General features: G+C 38.8%; 1 protein-coding gene across 1 annotated transcript in view; it reads right to left on the bottom strand.

Moving 5' to 3' along the window:
• Positions 1-20,921, bottom strand: part of plxna4 (plexin A4) — a 203,848-nt gene that overhangs the window by 56,585 nt on the left and 126,342 nt on the right. Inside the window, exons 5-7 of the mRNA XM_039668055.2 lie at positions 19,621-19,721; positions 4,761-4,884; positions 229-382 (exon numbers count right to left, since the gene is read on the bottom strand). Coding sequence (XP_039523989.2) covers positions 229-382; positions 4,761-4,884; positions 19,621-19,721 — 379 coding nt within the window. The remainder of the gene's footprint in view (positions 1-228; positions 383-4,760; positions 4,885-19,620; positions 19,722-20,921) is intronic.

Raw genomic sequence — 20,921 nt, 5'->3', positions numbered from 1 at the left:
CTCTGCTCAGGTGTTTATGTCTATCACTCTCTCCCTTGCTTAGACAACCTTTTCTCCTTCTCTCTGATATAAATCCAGCATCTATGGAGTCTGGAGCAGATTTCTCAATTCAGCGTCTCCAATTATAAAACTGTCACAGTCTCACTTTCAACACTGCCAAAACAAACGTCAACATTCAGGCCTTTCGCCCCCAATTTCCTCTTAAATTTGACTGGTTAGTGTTCACACCTTGGTCTACGACAATGCGTGGAACTTCCTTCTCCGCAGGAGAGCTGCAGGTAATGCGGTTCCCTTCGACCAGACCGTCCATCTCCGCCAGGTCCTCAAAGGTGCAGTTGACCCCCGCAGAAAGTTCTGGCACATTATGTGCCTCCAGCACGAGCTGTCAAGGAAAAAGAAAAGTTATACAGAGGAAAAATAAAAGGCAATAATGGACAAGACAAACTTTGGTAAGCTTTGCAAACTGACACACCATCTTTGTGCAGATAATAAACTCATTTTTGCTGCCGCTGCTCCTAAAACTGCTGTAACGTGGATATTTTCTCACGTCTGTGATTTGAAAGGCTCTTGAGGTAGAAGGAAGTCTGCAGACTCCACACATGGGAAATCTCAATCCAGCCGCAGACATCAAGACATCCCCAGAAAACACACGTAGCCATTCCATAAATATCCCAGCTGACACGTGGCCAACCGCACAGCGAAATCAGGCCATTGAACCAGCGGCCACATATCTCCTAAATTTCCTGGAGGAACATGTCCAGAGACATCAAGAGATTTCGGTCAGCCATCAGTCAGCCCGTACTGACTCTAATGTGTTTCACTGAACTCAAGTGGGTGGGAAATTGAGAGAGAGAAGGAGAGAGTGAGAAAGAGAGAGGGCTCTTTTTTCTTTATGCTCTGTCCTCTCCATCTCTGTTACCCACAATGCCTTCTGGCTCCCAGCCTTCAAATGAATTTCTAGGCCTGCTCTGAAGCACATGTTGCCTGACACCAGAGTCAGATGAAGTGAAGAGAATAATGAAAAAGAGCAACTGTCGTGAGACAAATAAATGCCCCCTTTACACCTGACATTATATTGGCTGGGTTTTATTTTCATTTTTTTTTAATGAAAAGAATTTTCAAATTGTCATTTTTTCTACAATTTGATACATTTGCAAGGAGTAAAAGAATAAGCACATACCATCTGGATACAAAACACATGTTATAATGTCAAAGAATGCACCAAATAAAGAGATTGCAGGGAGATAAAATGAAGTTGTATACGGTTAGCAAGACAGCAAATCTGTCAATTTGACTCTGTTGGGGGTCAGTTTGGGAAAGCGTGTAGTAATGCTCTGTGAGGGCATCAAGGGAGGTGAAGTGGATAAAATCGGAATATCCACACTAATAGGAAGCCGCAGCCTTGCATAGAGTGGCCCTGCACCCAGCATTACATTGGTGATATGGCCTGAAACACCCTTTACTCAACCGAACGGCTGACCGGGGCTGTTTTTAGATTGCTGTTTAATGAAAAGGCAGGGACATGTTGCAGACACTTTTCCCATCTCTCCCCCTCTCTCGCTGTTTTCCGCTTTCCCATTAAAGTTCAGGATGCACCGGTGGATGGCGGCGCCACTCTGGGATTTAATTTATTTTTCCTTTTAGAGAGAGATGCAGAGAGAATCTCTTCAATTACATTTCAAGCAGCGGCGAACAAACCCTCGCTGGCCATGATAAATATGAAAATCATCTCTCCCTGAGAGGGACCCTACAAACAAACAAAAAAAAAAGGCCTCTTGCAGCAGAGGGTACGACACAAGGAATATTGTGTTTTTGATTACCTCCTACCTCAACAGAAGAATGCATCAAGATGTAACAAACTTCAGATGCTGATGCGGGTTTCTAATTACGCTTCAAGATTTGCTAGTGGAGGGAAACAGAGCTGTCGATGTACCCCCGGAGACCCCGAGAGCTATGAGATTCTACCTATTGTACCCCGTGTTGTACTTTAAAATCCCATGGATAAAATCAATCTACATTTAAATGAATTCTGAGAGCACCTATAGCACATCCAGCCATGACTGATGTTTTCTTTAAACAACTAGTTTAGAAGTGTAATCCCCCTTCAGGATAATGTTAAAGCGGTGCTATGCTCTGCTTATTGAAGCCTTTGTATTTCTAAAAGAAACTTATTTTGGTAAATGCACTCAGTAATATGAACAAGAGCAGCTAAAATAAATGAATACATTCCTTGTGGGATGAGCTTTACTGTGGTACTGCTGCTTTTATTGCTGGGTGAATGTCCAGGAAGAGCTTATGGATAAAATGTGAAACAACATGAAATAATCGAAAAAGAAAAATGTTTTCCTTTTGATGAGAAACTTATTTCAATCCCCAAATTCTCCCAGCAGAACGAACAAAGAAGCTTTGTGCTTATCTCCTCAAACAAATATTCAATAATGAAAAAGGTCAAGAAACAGCATGAATGCCTGTAGTTTATTTCTGTGTACACTTTGCAATTTATTGCATTGTAGACGTGTTGTTTTCCTCCCAGTAATTCCAGTTTGAAGGAAAAGGTCAATCTGACACTGTCTGTGTAAAATCCTAACCAGTCTTTTCATAACACACCCACACACACACACCTAAATAATATATTCATATGTAAAAAAAAATACTGTAGTAACTGTTATAAGACTTTAAATCTCTCTCTCTCTCTCTCTCTCTCTCTCTCTCTCTCTCTCTCTCTCTCTCTCTCTCTCTCTCTCTCTCTCTCTCTCTCTCTCTCTCTCTCTCTATATATATATATATACAGTATATATATATACTTAGTATGATTCATAAGCGTTTTTTCTCATGGGGATCAAAACTGGACAAGGATTTCGGATATTGCCATCTTTTTGGGGCCATTTTTTCCTCCTTACACACACACACACACACGCACACACTAAAATCACTTGGACTAATTCAACAAGCTGGTCTAAGCTGGTCGAAGATTGTGAAAATTGAGCTCATTATTTGAAGATTAAAGCCTTAGTACTCCCAGAACACACCTGGACAGTTTATATAAGGACTTCTTGTGAAATGGGAATCTGGCGCTATGATCACATTAACTCTTCATCGACTCAACAGCTACTACTGAATATCCTGACATCTGCTTTTGACCACTTGCCTAGATACAATCAACATTAATGCTCTAATTGCAAGGGTTTTTATATGGAAAAAAAAACACTGCTGTGTAAATAATTTAGTGTATCTAAACATCCTGGTACTGATAAAGCATCATTTTGTACAGTAGCACACACATACCTAGCGTACATGCTAGGCAGTTTATTAGCTCTTATACAGCCTAGTAGTAGGTTTTGAATTTGGGCCCAGAATACAGATCCTGAATCAGCTGAAAGGCAGGCTTTTCTAGTGGAGACGTTAATCTGATATAAAGGCTCTGAGGAGATGCTGGATTACATGAGGATAAGGTCTGAAATCATGGCCTGCTTTGATGGATTTTACACACACACTGAACGACTGCTAGAGTCAGCACAGCTAGGATCAGCCAAAAATAAACAAGTAAATAAACACCAATAAAAAAAATCACTGTCTTGACTAAGGATAAGGGTACACGTACAGTAGTGACTGACATGAGGAACGACACAAGGTAACGAGTCAATACGACACCTTAACTGTTTACATGTACAGCAATATTCTGATAATATTCCGAATTGGCTCACTTTCGGGTCCTGTAAACACATTACCAAATTAAACCAATTTTCTGGTTACTAGAAATGGATTTATCCAAACTTTGTGTTGTGTACCTGATTTACAAATTCAGATTTGCGCATGTCCAAACATAGGTAATTCTGGGTGATATTTGGCATAGTTAGTTGTAAAAAGCTGAGCTTCAAAGAAACATTTATGGAGTGAGGAGGAAACTCTTTTCTGGCAAACAATAAAAGAACAGTCTCATGTCCTACATTTAGTAATTAATCAAGCTCTTGCGTGTTATTAAGGACATGACTAAAAATTAATGAGTTTATTAAATTACTGCCTGCAGTATAATTTTATTAGAAATGGTCAAATTGCATTTCATTGAATATGAAGTGACAATAAATGTTTTGTGTTTTTATATTTTAGACATACGAATACGAGTGAATGTATGCATATTTTAAAATAAAATATTATTACATCTCAATAGTTTAAATTGATCACTTAACTACAGTACATTATAATTTCTATTTCTGTACACCCATAAAACACTTTTAATCTTCAATTGTTTAATTACTTTACATAAAAAGACCAATAACACCTGCTCCCCCACACACATTTTTTCTTGCTGTGGAGCATGAAAGTTTAACCCGAATATGTATTTTTATTCAGAAAATGATATGCATATAACCGGTCAGTGTTAGATCTCATAAGGTACTGTAGAGCACCCATACAACTAATAAGCTTTGTCTCGTGCGTCCTAAGAGCCTAGACCTAAAAGTCACAGAAATAACATGGCACGTATGATACGGTCAAACTGTATGACGCATCTTCATAAACCCATCAGTGCAACAAGCAGATCCATAAAGGCAGAACTTGCATGATCACATTAATGATGGGGCCAGAAAAGCAATGGGCTCCATAACTGAATTAGTGAAGGCTAATGTCAATATGTCCAGCGTTTGGGTTTATCCTCAGAAACACTTAAATGAGGTTTAGCATTTCCTCAGTATACCTTAAGGATATTTCATGGTGTGATTACACAAAAGGAACGAAGGTGAGAATTTATTATTAGCGCTCACCATGACACTGTATTGGGACACAGAGATGTTGTTGGGATGAACGCTGAGTCTCACACACTGTTTTATATCAGAGGCGAAACGGCGAGGCTCGGATGACCGCTCACACTTTTCCTTCCTGGTGCACCTAGAAAAAAAAAAGATGAAAAGAAATACGTGAGCACCTGAGGAGGGGAGAAAGGCAGCATGTGAAAGGAAGACAAAGCATTTGATAGAATGGGGGGAAATAAAAACAGCTGCACAAATGCATCCAACCATCTCCCATCTGTGACCAGCGCAGCATGAAGGAAATGGAACACAAGCTTGATTACTAGTCCGAATCCATGCATTATATTTCTGTTTCATATTTCAGGAGAGAGAGAGAGAGAGGTGGGACAGAGATAGAAAAAGACCAGTGGTTGTGGTGACTCTATCCTGTTTCTGCTCTCTCGACAGTCCTAAAACAACAGCGACACTATTTGTGGAAGCAGAGCAGGCCCAAAGGGCCGAGAGACAAGCCAGCTTTGTGTTCTACCCTTAATGAAGCGTATTCATCGCTCCCGGGTTCTGCAGGTGGGGAGGATCAGAGCTCAGAGACCCCTCCCCACCCTTTAGATTCAAACACCATCCACTCTGATCTGTTCACAAAACTGGGTCACAGAGCCGATGAGGAGACCACCCTAACACTGTGACATCTAATCCAGACACATCAGATTACAGGCCCAAGGTTAAGCACGTTTCAGACCGTTTTACACTTGCGATTTTTAGTTGTGACTGCTTGAATTGCAGGGTTACGTACCTGTGCTAAGAACCCAGATACCATAAGTGGTGGACAAACATGAATATTGTCCTGGACCCTGTGACAATTCACCACTTAAAAAATATTTATTAACCACATATAAAAGCGCACTGAGCCAAACATTTAAAATTTTCTAGGATTTTACATGAGAACACTAAACTTGTATAAAAGTAAACAGATGTCCAAATTATTAGACAATTAACTGAATTAGAAAATAGAATAGTTTAATAAAAAAATACTTTCTTTAATACCATTCTTTAAATGAGTAACACTTTACAAGGTTTCATTAGTTTCAACATTAATTAACTGCTTTAGTTAACATGAACTAAGAATGAACAATACTTCTACAGCATTTGTAAATCTTAGTTAATTTCAACATTTACTAATACATTTTTTAAATCAAAATTATACTTGTAAACCTTATTTAATGTACTGTGAACTAACAAGAACAAACAATGAACAACTGTATTTTTATTAACGAACGTAGACTAATAAATAATGCATTGCTCATTTTTAGTTCACGTTAGTTAATAAATTCTCTGGCTGTAATGATGCATACTTGTAATCATACATAAGGTATAACCACATATGAAAACATGCTATTGAGTCTTACATTTAAACATTTCAAAGTTGTACCTGCTTGTATAGTACAAGAGTGTGTAAAACACTCATTCCCCTCGTTCAGTCATTCCCCTCACTAATCCAGATTGGCTTTATTCAAATCTGTGAAGCAATTAACTACGAATCAGCACAAAGGCCTTATAAGAGGGAAATAAGTTTATAACGGATGACAGTTGTGACAGGGTTTTCTCCTGCAGAAAATGAGGGAGGAGAGAGAGAGGTAGGACAGTGGATGAATTGAAAAGTTAAGAAGCCTAACTTGGAAAACTCAGAGAACAGAATGGGAATAATCTGCTGGTGAAAGAAAGAGGAAACGAAAGAGATTTAAATGGCAACAATCATCCTCTTTCTCTGTGCCTCTGTGCTAAGCAGGTCTAAGATGCATTTAATCAGAATGGCCTCCTTTGTAGCTCCAATCACACAGCCTGAATCCCTTTCTGCCGCTGATTTAATAAGCATGCTGTGTACAGCGTGTTCAAACACACACACACTTATGCTAGGTGGATCTACGGGTGGTGTGGAGCATTCTCAGAGTACTGTGGGAGAGAGACAAACCGCTCATGCGTCTCTGGATGATTTGGGGAGGGTGTGCATCCTGCAGTTAGACGCACCGGTCAAAGGCTTTTGATAAAACACCACATACAGTGACAGTCTCTCAAGCCTCTCTTGGTCCGCAACTATAATGCAAGACTTCAGGAAAGTACGGGGGCAGTGAAGCCTGTTTAAACACAGGCATAATCTTTCTCACCAATAGGGGGCATATGAGGGTTGTCTGTATATAATTTCGAGATTACAGGGACTTTGACATGTTGTGGCTGAAACAAGTCAGCACTGCTTGTAAAAACGGTAATATTTCTTATTTAAAAGGGTTATAAATGAGATGCCTGCCTATGGCCTGAAAGCACTGTAAAAACATTTATGAGCCTTCATTTATGAGATTGTGTTATACAGGCCTGGAGACAAGTGAGAGTGGTATGGATAGCAGTGTGTGTGTGTATTTTATTTCTTTAATAAATGAAAAAAAAAAATCACTGGCTAAACAATGACCCAACTTACTTTCAATTTCCCATTTCCCTTTATAGTGAACAATATGCTAATAATAATAATAATAATATATATTCATATTCAAGTTTATAATAATTAAATATGCTGGGTTGATCAAAATGAACTAATTTTTTTCGTGTCGTTTGGTTCATTCAACGAACGAAATGAATGAGTTGACTTGGGAAAAGATTTGTTCATTTTGATGAACGAGTTCGAACAGGAGAGTCACGAATGTGCATCACAGAATAGAGCAAGGCGACCATTTCAGCTTATAAAACGTAAACTTTTTTTTTTTTTTTTTTAAATGAGCGATCGTTTCGCTTGATAAGACCCTTATTCATCGTCTGAAATCCTTTAAAGCCCTTTCAACAGTTTGCATTTTGCACTGAAACTGTCTTTTGGAACTTGAACCGTTTGGTTCCCATTGAAGTCCATTATATGGAGAAAAATCCTGGAATGTTTTCATCAAAAACCTTAATTTTATTTCGACTAAAGAAAAAAAGACATGGACATCTTGGATGACATGGGGGTGAGTAAATTATCAGCAAAAGTTTTTTTTTTATTTTTTATTTTTTTAAGTGAACTACTCCTTTAACCCAAGTTTGGGTCAAATATGGACAAACCCAAATGTTGGATTAAAAACATAATTAAAAAATGTGATGGCTGGGTTTGTCCACATTTGACCCAAAATTGGGTTGAAACAACCCAGCATTTTTTAGAGTGTATAAATATAAATTCATAATATATTTTTAATACAGTTTATTATACAAGTTGCTTTTATAATATAAAAGTAAATTAGGCCTAATACAATATAATATTGCATCAAATAAATTGGTGATCTCCTTGATAAGTGAGCCTGCGCACATCTGTCAACACGGCAGGTTTGTTTTAATACCTTATCATTAGTAAAGTAAACTGCTCTATTAGAAGACTAAGCAGTAATTTGTTTCCCTCGTTATGTAAATGCTGCCCAAACATGGAGAAATGCGGTACTTTGATGAATAATGAACAGGAATGAAATCGCATCAAAGCGATCAGACAGACAGGAGCGCAGAAGTGGGCATGCAAAACACTAAAGACGTCCTCCTGGCATCTCGCCTGCCCTCTTCTCTTCCTGTTCCCCTCGTGACCCTCCATTCACTCTGCTCTCTGACACACTGCCCTAAATACCATTACATCTCTCATGCCAGCAGAAGAGGAAATAAACAATTAAATAAACGCACATCAATAAATTACTGAAAACATGTCGTTTTAGTGCATTAAATTGCCAGCTTTGAGTTTTGATCGAGGGAAAGACTTGTAGCGAGCTTGCTACGCCATCCCTCACATCAAACCCACAGACAGAGAGAGAGACAGACTACTACAGATGTCTTTAGAAGAAAGCAGCTAACAGAGTCAGCCAGAAGCAGCTAAATTAATAAATTCTGCTAAAATAATAAATCCCTCAAGGAGTTTTACTCAACAGAGTTTTAGATTATTACTGTAGATGTGATCAGTATAAATAACAGAATAAACATCATAATCAAATTCCTACCTTTTACAATAACCTTAGTATTGACAGTGTGGTTTTAAACGCTACCCGTAAGCAGATTACTAGACTGTTTAAAAATAAAACTTTTATAGTGAAATACCTACTTTTCCACCAATTCAACTCCCAATGTCTCATTGAATTTCCATTATGCATAAAATAAAATTCACAGTACTTTATTGCAACAGAGTTCAGGGAACTCTAGCCAGGTCATGCTCTACATGCCATATCAACATTATTTATGGAGGAGTCGATGCATATTTGAATATGCACTTAAATACACATTCATCCTAACGTTAATCAAGCCTCCCATTGGGATGGCTTCCCAATGGTTAAGAGCAACCAAACGGATGAGGAACGTGAAGCGGACATTGAAACCCCATCCAAGTTGCAGTAGAAAATGAGATACTTTTAAAATGCAGTGTGACACCCAGAGAGAAAGGGAGCTAGGGAGAGCGTTGACAAAAGAAGGAGCAGCCACACTGACAAATGGCAGGTTTAAATTTAGAGTCAGCGCTGTGAGCCAGACCCTCAGAGCCCCCTGTGAGAGAAGAGCAAGTCGGTCACCATCGTTATGGAGAGAGCAAAGAAGAGGGATGGAAGGAAAGAGGGAGGCATGAAGCAGAGAAAAGGAAGGAGGGGAGAAGACAGAGGAAGAGACTCGTGCAGAGTCATTACGCAGCCCAGTGGCTCTGACCCGATTATTCCCAGCAGAGACCTTGGGGCCACTGCCCCCCACTGGGCCACAAACCTCAGCTGAGTGGAAAATTAGTGTGGAGCACCCAGGGAACGACCCCAACACACAAGACATACTGAAACACACAAACACACGCTTGCACAAAAACACCATTTCTAAAAATATATATCATTCAATATCATACCGGGATCGGTGGTATGTCTCGCAATACAGTTTATACTGTATATTAAAACATTATAATGATCATTTTGGTAACACAGTGAATTTTCCAAATTAAAGGCACAGTACTTTGCCTCATGTTTTTTTTATGTGGAACTTGATGGATGCAAACCAAGAGTCATGAAAAAAAATGAACAAGTCTGTCAGCACGGAATAAATTATGACATAATGTGAATTCTCAGTTTAAAACGAAAGACTCAAAACAGATGTAAGAGTCAATTCGACATGCCTTTTGTATATTGGAAGATTTACATGTTTTTGATGATTATATATAAATTGTAATATTATACATGTCATTAATTCTGATATGTGTGGTCAGAACATATGAACTCAATGGGAACTGAAAATTTTGTAAATAAATGATAACTAAAATTTCTCTGTTTTGAAGTAAGGATTGAAGTAGATAAAGTACTTTTGCCTAATCCTACTGACCACAACACCAAATCTGCCTAAAACCTCAGAACCACTTTCATTTGACTAGAATCCTTCCGACTCCAGACTACGGTTGAAGCTGGAGAGACACATTACCTATCAAAGTCACACACACCCACAATTCATCTCAATGCCATAAAAGCATCAAGTTATCCGTGACGCAGCAGCCCTCGCCTCAAAACTCGCATGCAATTTCGGGAGCTGTCAAAAACACCTCAGACCGGCTCCTTCATCTCATCTCCCTGCTGTCCCTGTTCCTCCTGGGCCAGGGGACCCATCTTACCCTGCTAATATTAAACAGATTATCTGTCTCCTACAACACCTCGTCCCCTACAGATCTGATCAAACATTGCACATATTAACACCCGGCTGTCATGATATAGCTCAGAGGAACGTTTACAGCTCTCTTTTATCTTTAAACGTTTTGATCGAGCAGACAGATCTTTTTCCTTTTAGCTACAGGGGTCAACTGAGTTTCCAGGAGAAAGAAATACGCATGCGAGAACACGGAAGACCTCTAAGAATGACCGAAAAGATAAAGGCATGGTGGAGGTGAGGACAATTAGACTCTTTGTCTTCAAAGTTATACAAAGTATTTTAAAGAGGTCACACTCAATAAGACTCCGCCTAAGAAAGGAGAGTAACTTGAGAGTGTGTGTGCTATAGATAGAGCATCTGTCCTCTATCACAAAGGGCAAACAAGCGGTTTGTCAGCCACCTGAGAGAATGACCCAACAGGTCCCCGTGTGCCCAAAGGAAAAATCAATGTGCCACTCTAATTAGAGAACAATCTGATCTGGTCGAATATTTATCAAAACATTTTGCTTCTGTGCCAATGCAAGGTGAATGGCAGTTTCAAAAAGAGTTTGTGACCTGGCACATTTCTGGAGCTATTTGGAAAAGAGTCTGTGTAGCTGTGAAACACGCAAGACATTTGAAACCTGTGCAAAATTAGGCTACAACAAATCCAGAAATGTCTGTCTTTTTGTATCCTATACTGTGCTGGTTTCAAACTGTACACCTGCAGCAGTGAACACAATGTTCTTTCCATATTTCACTGTATTTGATCCCACACCATTATTCAAACATATGAAAGGAACATCTTTTAACCCTCAATCGGGTCTTGGGGTCTATACGACCCCAATCGACTTTTACAGGGTTCCCTTCATCTCAGTGGAATAAGATTTTGTGACTTTTCATACATTATCTATCTATACACACACAAACTGGGCTTGATTCGGTTGTTCTTAAGGTATGTAAAAAAAAAAAATTACACTTCTGCGTAGTGATCAACCGATATATCGGGCCGATATTTGCGTTTTTTACATGTATCGTAATCGGCCGATACGCGACTGCAGCGTTCGCCGATAGTTTTTCCCGGCACAGAAAATTTTACTTTTTAAGTGAAAATTTACTTTTTAAGTTACTTTTAAAATGAAGTACAGTGTGCACTGTGCACTTTATTATGCTGGCTGCTACTGTGTGCAATAGTGTTATTTCATTTATGCTTAAATATTTATTTTGAGCACTGAACTTTTTTTTTTCAACCTCATGTTTTTAATATTTGTTAAAAATTGTTTATCTACTTGTTCTTGTTCTACCTCACGTTTTTACTATTTGCTAAATATTGTTTTTTTTTTTAAAGTTAAATAAATGTTACTTTTGTTAAATCGAGACCTGTAACATTTGTGAACATCATGTCATTTTTATGAAGTAAATTTAGTGAGCAAAATGTATCGGCTCCAAATATCGGCTCAAGAAAATCGGCAGCCCGTATCGGTCATCGGCTAAGGCTGATGGGAAAAAAATCGGTATCGGAATCGGCACTAAAACATCCATATCGGTCGATCCCTACTTCTGGGTCAATATGACCCCACATTGAAATGAATGGGAAATGTGAAAACAACTAAATTTTGTTCATGTGTCAAAAAAAAGGCCTAGTACTAGAGCATAAATGCAATATATCATAGAAAAATAATGTTTCATATGCAAACTAATGATGTAGTTGAGGAATTGTGTGGCATATGAATAAAAAGTACTTTATATCTCCAAAAACACAGCATTTATGAATAAATGAGAAGTAAACAAAAAAAAAGATATATTATTTGTACGATTAAAAATTTATATTTTTTGTACAATTACTCAATCAATTGTTGGGGTCGTATAGACCCCGAAGCTCAGAAGTGTAAAGAGACCATTTGAAGGTTGACATAAATATAGAAGCACATTTTACAGCAGTTTTTAGTTGCTATATCACACTGTGACGGTAACTTTTTAAAGGAGCTCAGAAAGGTTATTGTAGACCTCAAATAATTTGGAACATTTGTTATGTGAGGTGTACTGAGACCCAGCATGATCAGTCAGTTTTTGTAATTAACTAGCTAAAAGTAGCAATGCTACAAACTTAACGCATTTTCAGTAGCTTAGACGTTATTTAAAATAATCCAGTTTTTCCAATGTGTAGCAGTTTAGCATACTAACATGTGCTCAACTTATTTGAATAATTTGTTTAGAATGTTTGATTTAAATAAATGGATATAAAAAGGTAACACTTTATTTTAGTGTCTTTATTACACATCACATCTACTTACTGTATTGCAGTAAATTACGCATATTACATGGAACTAAGCCAAAACCAAACCCTAATCCTAGTATGTACTGTACATGTTGTTAATTAATATCACTGAGTACTTAAATGTATAATTACTCTGTAACAAGGACACCTTAAAATAAAGTTGTTGTTTTTTACATTTCAAATCCACTTTCTGTTTTGAAGGTCCGTAATGCAGTTTGTAATGATGAAGTTTGATACATAATGACCGAATTCTCATTTTTGACTTAACTTTCCTATTTCCTGTCTTTTCAATCACTGCCTGTGCACTCTCTCACTTTCTCTCCCAGGTGTGTCTGTCTCCATGTCTAGTTCACGCTCTGTCACACCAGGACAGGCCACCCCTCTTGCTGTCTTCTATGCCCTCTCCCCCCTTTTCATTCTCTCCCTCTCTGTCTCCTGCTCTTTCTCTGGTGACAGCAAGGTGACAGTGAGGGATAGGTTGAGTCGTGTAGGACTGCCTGCTTTCCGAGAGATCTCCTGACAGCAGTGAGGATGTCTGTAGTTCTGTCCTGATGCTTCCGTCACTTTTGGAGCATGTTCCTTTCCCTCAGCCGGCCGCAAACTCCTCCCAGGCTCTTCAGGAACTCAACGCCAGGGGCGACATAGCCGGTCCTGCTCCCCTGGGACTGGGGAGACACTATTCTTCACTGGGCACAGAGGGGGCTGTGCGTGTTTTGGGTACAAAACCACCCAGGACTAACTCGACACTTTCAATTCTTTCAATACACGGCTAGGTGGAATGCACTAAGGAGACATTGCACCTGCTGATAGTATCATACTTCAGGAGCAATTGATAATTACAGACAGGTGTTCAGGATCAGGGCTGGATCTGAACTCCATAGCTAGGCAGATCTCAAGGAACAGGATTGGGTTCCCCTGTCGTAGAATGTTTTTCTAGAAATTGTGAGACTACTTTTCATTTAGGGACATGAAAATGTCTGAAAATTTTCAACATTCTGAGGTAATGTGGAATGTGGGTACGGAATTGTTCTACAAATCTGACCCACAAATTTCATGATAGTCTCATGCCTCTAATACTATAACACTAATAATAAATTAGTCCGTTTTTCAGCTACCCTCTGAAGGTATTTACATTTATGCATTTAGCAGAATCTTTTATTTGAAGCAATGCATGCTGCCTTGAATGCATAAATATTTATTGATGCGCGTCAATTCTGCTGGGTATTAAACCCATGATTTTGTCATTGTTAGTGAAATACCCTAACATAATTATATCGATAATTGTACAAATTTCCAACATAATACAAGGGTTGAAACAATGGTAAAAAACAAGCTCAGAGATAAACTATGACATCATTCCTAAAGAGTTTCAGCATCACGCCAGAGTTAAAGAATTTCACCACACCATCCTTTCCTGTGACAGACTTCTGCACTGACAATAACACTGTCCTTGGAAAGACAATGGTAGCCTCATCACTCATCTCACATAAGAACAGAAAGCTGGGAAAGGTCCTGTTGGCATTGGACTTCTAGTGGCATAAACAAAGCCATAGCATTAAACAAAACACAGTGGATCAAAGATAACTGCTTTAAAACATCTCCCAATGTAGCCACACAAATCTAAGTTCTGGATGAGAGGGTAAAACATTTTCACAACAGTCCCTGGCTATATGCATATGAGTTTAGATGTCAGGAAGAATCAACACTGACCAATTATACCAAAACTGACAGAACAGTCACCTGTGGATGCTATCTGTAAAGTTTGTCTCGGATGGACACATGGTCATTACAGTTATAAACAATTATCCCGTCTCTCATAAAGCCACAGTAACAGGCTGTCAAAGATACTGTTGGATAGACATTGATATTCTTCACTTTGCCCCAAAATAACATCCATTTCATACCAATCATAAAGATACATAAAGATATTATAATGGAGTTTAAATTTGCATCTTTGTCAATCAGCTGCAATCTCTGCCTGTCAGCCTTCTTCGGAAAGAGAGACAGAAATATGACAGCCTTATTTTCTCTGTCTTAATTATGATTTACAGCCTGTCCATCTCAGCGCCATTCCAAACCATCACAAGCGCTGCTCATTTACACCCTGTGCAAAATGACTCCCTGCGAAACATTCTGGCAATGTTTCCACGACATTTGTAAAGCAGTCAGGGGAGTTATTCATTGCAGCCCTCGGGAACTAGTGTAATCGTCAAGGATGGATGTAATGTTGTTAAATTGCGATGAACACATTTTCCACTCAATCTGGAATTATACAATTAAATGAATACCATAGGCTTTAGATAGACAGAATGTAAATGTCCTTTATTCGCAAAATACTATGCTGATTATAACGGCACTTTTTCTTTTGAAAAAAACTGAACATTTATTTTTACTTTTTTCCACTCATTTATTTATTGTATAAACAAAATCAATAAAAAGTGTACAAATGGACACATTTATTTTGGGTCTGGGACACACACACATTTTAATTGTCCTTTCTCACATAAAAAAACACCACTTTTTAAACAAGAACAAATCATCTTTTTCAAGTCAAAGGGGCAGAGAGGGATCAGATGGATAAAAATGAAAGCTTAACAAGTAAACAAACCGCTTCATAAATTACACATCTGGACATTTAAACTTGAGGAGCACCCTCCCCCCTCCCAGAGTTATTGATTTTTGCCTCTCTGGTCCTGTTTTCCAAGACTAACAGACTCTTCTGGAGATCTTTTGGGTAAACAGAAGTCTGGAGCGGGCGGCTTTGCTCCTGTGTTGACAGCGAGAGGGGAGGTTATCTGAAGGTTGATTGGGAACAACAAATTTGCAGAGAGGCTCTTAAACTAAGCAGCAACTCACATGTGTCTTTCTGTTCTCTCATACTATTCAATCAGACAGTCTCAAAGCTGTAAAATATATATTAAAGGTGTTGTTGTTGCCTCAGGTTTGTTTTACACCTCTTACATTTAAATTAATGATGCAATGAGGCTTCAGCAAAGACTTTTGAGTCAATTAGTTGGAACCCTTGTGTTTAAACTTTCAAGAAATCAGAAAAAGGTCTGTAGAGGGGTTGCATGGTGATTCAGTCTACAAACTGAAGGTCAGAGCCAAGCATCCTGAAATTGAGTTAATACATTGTTAATTTAGTGTCACACAATCTCCCCAAGTGGTTTACACACACAAGTGGACCCTCTGACCCTTAACCCCTTTGATCCATTTTCTCCATGATCAATGAATGTGGGTCGAACAAATAAGCCCAGCCATCCATCCATTCCTTCAGAGTGTTGTTTTCCTTCTCTCTCTGGTGATTGTGTGGAACTCTGTTGACTTTTGCATCTCTCTGGAGGACTGGAGTGATCCGTCTCATCACAGAGTTCAGCTCTCCAGCAGTCTAGATTCCTAGATTTATGCTCTGCTGGCCAACATATTGACTTCACTTAACACAAAACAGCCCTCCGTTGCTTTGTGCCATTAGACTATTTTATACAATTTGATGTGTTAGAACAGTCATGAGAGATTCAAACAGGAAAGAGAGCTAATGACTTCCTTGTGGGATTTGAACAAACCTCTAACACTAGTGTTAAACTGATGCCCCAGTGGTTTTGCTACAGACATGTATGATACCTCAAATCTCCTGTTTCTAAGCAAACTTGCTTGAATTTGGTGCTTGATGTCTATTTATAATATATTGTAGTTTTTCTTCTTCTTTTGCTTCATTTGACGTGGCAAAGCTACACAAAAACTTTTTCTTCCCATGAATAGCCAGATATTGGTCTACTTTTTGTTCTCTTGAAATCCATGGGTAACTATTGTAACTGGGGATTTTCTACTGGTTACATGGTTTAAGCACAGCAACAGCACTTTTAAAAGTGCTAAATGATCTCCTCCTGGCTTCTGATTCTGGTGCCCATAGTATTCTGGTTCTTGGATCTCAGTGCAGTAATTGACACTGTATGCCACCCTATACTTCATATCTATTGGATAGACAGCAATTTGTTAGGATAGGTGAGAATCGCTAGGTACTGTCAACCGTTTCTCATGGTGTTCCTCAAGGTTCTGTAATTGATTCTCTTTTATTTCTCATTTATATTGCCATTAGGTCAGATCAGCAGACGGCATGGTCTCAATTTTCATGCTGATGATATTCAAATTTATTTCACAGTTAAACCCAACCCACTATGTCCACCCACTTCTGTTGTCTCTTGCCTTCATGAACTTAAAACATGGATGTCCGATAACTTCCTACAGCTTAATGCTGGGAAAACTGAAATCCTGTTGATTGTCCCTAAATCACAGAGCTTACCCGGGCATGACTTCATTGATATTGATGGTGTCCAAATTTCTATGTTATAAATATCATTGAAAACATTTTAAAACAATTTTGAATTTTTACTTGGTTAATTCATCATAAATTACTGTGCCTTCACTGATTTTCCACAGACAAAAGTAAAAACTCAGATATACTTAGATTATACTTATAAATACTTAATTAAGGTGACAACTGCTTTTAAGTCCTTTCTAACATCTTGAAAAATTAATGGTAAGAGATGTTCAACGTATTTTCCAGTTCCATGCATTAACTTTTCAAGAACTATCAAGAGGAAGAACCAGTGTTATATTAGGATAAGTTATATGCTACTATTGTTGTATTTATTGATAGTTTGAATCAGCTTTTATTTTTAGATTTGTATTTTTTCATTTTAGTAATTTCACACAGACAGATAGGAAGACAGTCCTGGATTGGCGTCCATCTGTAATGTGTGTGCATGCTCTCAAACTAAAATGAACAGGTTGACAGTGCAGTCCATCTGATCTCTGCACTTTTCTATTGATCCGTTTACAAAGCCTTTCATCTCTCATTAAATAAGACCACAGTACAGCCACTATGCCAGAAAATCTCTTTATGGCATGTCAGTGTAAAGATATGCTGCTTTAACCATCTTTACCAATAAAAAAAAAAACAGGTATATTACTGCAGACAAATACAGGGAGTGCTGACAAGAGTCAAGCCTGGCGTGAGAGAGCCTTCACTGGGCAGGACTCATGTTACAGGGACCCTGGTTAAGTATGCAGGGGAGGAGAGGATGGGAAAGGTAAACTCTAGGGCAATCAATCAGCCGGGGACCCGGGGAGGCCAGGTCGGATTGCCTGACTCCATCAGAGAGCGGGGCTGTTCACTTTCTCTGGGCATAAGGCCATGAGAAAAGAGGAGAAAGAGAGAGAGGACACAGTGCTATAAGAAAGTAATGAAAAACACAGAAGAGGCGAATGGGATAGTGATGCATAATGTGAAAAATGCAGTGAAAGACAAAGAAGTCCAAAATAAGTAGTGACACAGCCCTGAATGGAACCGAGGGCTTGCCTCTGCAGATGCAGCCATACATGTTGTGTTGCCAGCCAACATAAAGACCTCCTGCGAGAGCTGGTCCTTCTATCACCTGAGGCTAAACAACAAACGCTGCTGTTTTTATTAGCATTGTGTCCCGTGTACACTTGACACTGTTTCTGCTGCCAGAGGACAGAGAGAAATGACAGAGTGAGGGAGAGAAAGAGCCAGCTCTCTCTCACTGCACAGTTTTCAGTCACAAATGACCTCTTTCCTTCATGGACAATCATAGCCGGTTGATCAGCCTGTAGACCATTTCACAAGATGTAAACAACACTGGTCCAGAAGCACTTCCTGTTTCAGTTTGTAACTGTTTTCTTTATTTCACATGTAAAGAAAACATCTTAAAGATGTTTGTTTAACTTTTTGATTCAGTTTTATATGTTCTGTTGGTTGTATTTTATCCCAGCTTTTATGTAGTGTTAAAAAACTGAAACAGGAAGTGCTTCTGGACCAGTGTTGTTTACATCTTGTGAAATGGTCCATAGGTACGGTATGAATACACGACGTAATCTGAAACTCTTAAGCCATTGCAAAAGTGTTCTTTGGACACTGTAATGGACAACCAATTGCTCCATGATGTCTTTAAATAAAAAAACACAATTCAACAAGAACAACAATAAATTCCAAAAATACACAATATACCTCATTTCCTTCAACACTGTATACCTGCATTCATTGCACCTATTTGGTTACTAGAAACAACATGCTAATAAATACATTAAAATAATTTATATAAAAACAATTGAAGTGATTAATTAAAATTATGTAATGGTCTCACTCTCCAGCACAAATGCAGCTCTCACTTTTACAAAAGCAAGAGGGAGCAAGTGAGGATGAGAGCGAGAGGGTGAGAGAGTGATAAGTGTGAGATTTTAAGCATGCGCGACCTTGGGAAGCCATGCGGCAAACGCCATGCCCATGGCCCCTGTCAAGTCTAGTGCACTCAAAAGCCCTGAGAGAGACACAGAGCAATAGGCCCAGAATCTCTACATATCTCTTTACTTCCCTTCGCTCTCTGCACTTAAGAGGGTAACGTTGCTCTTGGTCTGAAACACTGCAAATGTCCAGCAGACCACCTTCTGGCCCTGTCGCTCCTTAGTGGCACGGGCGATGTGATGTTTTAAGACATAGACATTGTTGAATATGGAGCTGAGTGAAAGATTGAGATCTGCCACACACAAACTACCCGCACAAACGCGCTCCTCTGGGGTCCTCAAAAGAGGACAAGAATCCAATTTTCAATTTACAGTGAAGTGGGAAATGTGGTCATCCCTTGAGAGCCTGAAGCATCCATCACCCTCACGTTGTACACAGTGGGTGGAAAGGTGGGCTATCTATGAGTATGTGTGTTTACGTGTATCCATGTGTGTGCACGTGACATGTCTGAGATCCGTTAGTGGGAAATGTGTGATTGGTGGTTTAAAAAACAAAACAAAAAAAACTCTAATGCCACACACTTGACTTTTTCTAAATGATCTTTTCTTTTTCTACTCCGGAATTTTCTTTTTCTAACGTATGTAACAATTAAGTAATTAATTTTAATTTAAAATAATCATCAAAAGATTATCCACTGTTGTACTCACATGCTATGAAGGACACACCAGCCACAGTGAGGATCTCCAGAACCCAGACACTCGTTGCAGGACGAATACTGCTCGCAGGCCTCAACTGGGACATGGGTAAGCTGGAGACGGACAAAGAGAGGTTAGTTTAGGTGTGGAGTGAGACTTTAATTCATTTATGGCACTCTTAAGTTGTTCACACTGACTACAACATTAAAGATGGACTCATCTTTCTCATCACAAAGGTTCATACTGTCAAATCTCATTGAAAATGAACACCTTCTGGTCACCTTCTGAAATGTGTGGATGTAATAACCTTTACTAGGGTTTTACTTCATGTTCATAAGAAAAATATATTCTGCTGAGCTTTAAAAAAAATCAATGAATGAATAAATAAATATATATATTTGTTATACAATACAATATTTGTTATTTGTTATAATCTTGATGATTATGGCTTGTAGCTTATGAAAACCTGAATTCCAAAAACAAATGAACTTTTGCACAACATTCAAATTTTTCGAGTTTCACGTATATAAAACTGGTAACAGCTTAAACTTTAAAGCAATTCTGAAAGACTGAAAAAAAAAAGTATAATAATCATTAGAAGACACATGGCAACCATTCGATAAACAAGACGTTTTGTCACACAGCGGGATAAGGATGTGCCAAGAGAGCTCATCCTGGGATGTCAACTCCAGCTAAAGCACCAAACCATTTACAGCCAATTAACACTTGAGAGCTGGAGAGGTGCTATGGCACCGATGGGAAACATACCGGACTGAGTCGAACCAAAGGAGAATTCTGCACTGAAATACGTAAGAGCAGTAAAGGCGAGGACACTCTGCCATCTCTGTCTCCGTGGCTACGGCCCGGAGCCCTCAGCTTTCTTTAGCTTTGATTGATAACTTGTCAGTGGTGTATGACTACTGTCAATCACAACTTAGATGACAGCTATAGGTCCAGAGTGGTCAGGCTGGGTGAATGATTGATGACATTCTGGCCTCACCACAGTGGTGTTTTTTTTTTTTTTTTTTTTTTTTTTTTTAAGAAATTGTCCTTTTGCCCCCATTTCAATCAGGCTTGAGTGAGAAGATTTGGCTATAACATTTATAAGAGCCGAGTGACCAGTCGCAGTGAATCATGGCTCATATTTAAGCGCGTCGCTCTTGTTCTGGTGTCAGCGGTTATCCATCAGTGTGTAGCTGCGTCAAACTCTCTCTCTTTCTGGAATATTCTTACAGATATCTCATCAACATTTACCTGAAATGATTTGGACACAAGAAACGGTACAAAAACAAGAAACAAGTACTAAATCAAGA

The sequence above is a fragment of the Pimephales promelas genome, chromosome 24, assembly GCF_988280905.1.
Source record: "Pimephales promelas chromosome 24, fPimPro1.hap1.1, whole genome shotgun sequence".
NCBI classification, from domain to species: Eukaryota; Metazoa; Chordata; class Actinopteri; order Cypriniformes; family Leuciscidae; genus Pimephales; species Pimephales promelas.
The sequence above is the reverse complement of the archived record's forward strand: the minus strand, read 5'-3'. Positions and strand labels throughout refer to the sequence as shown.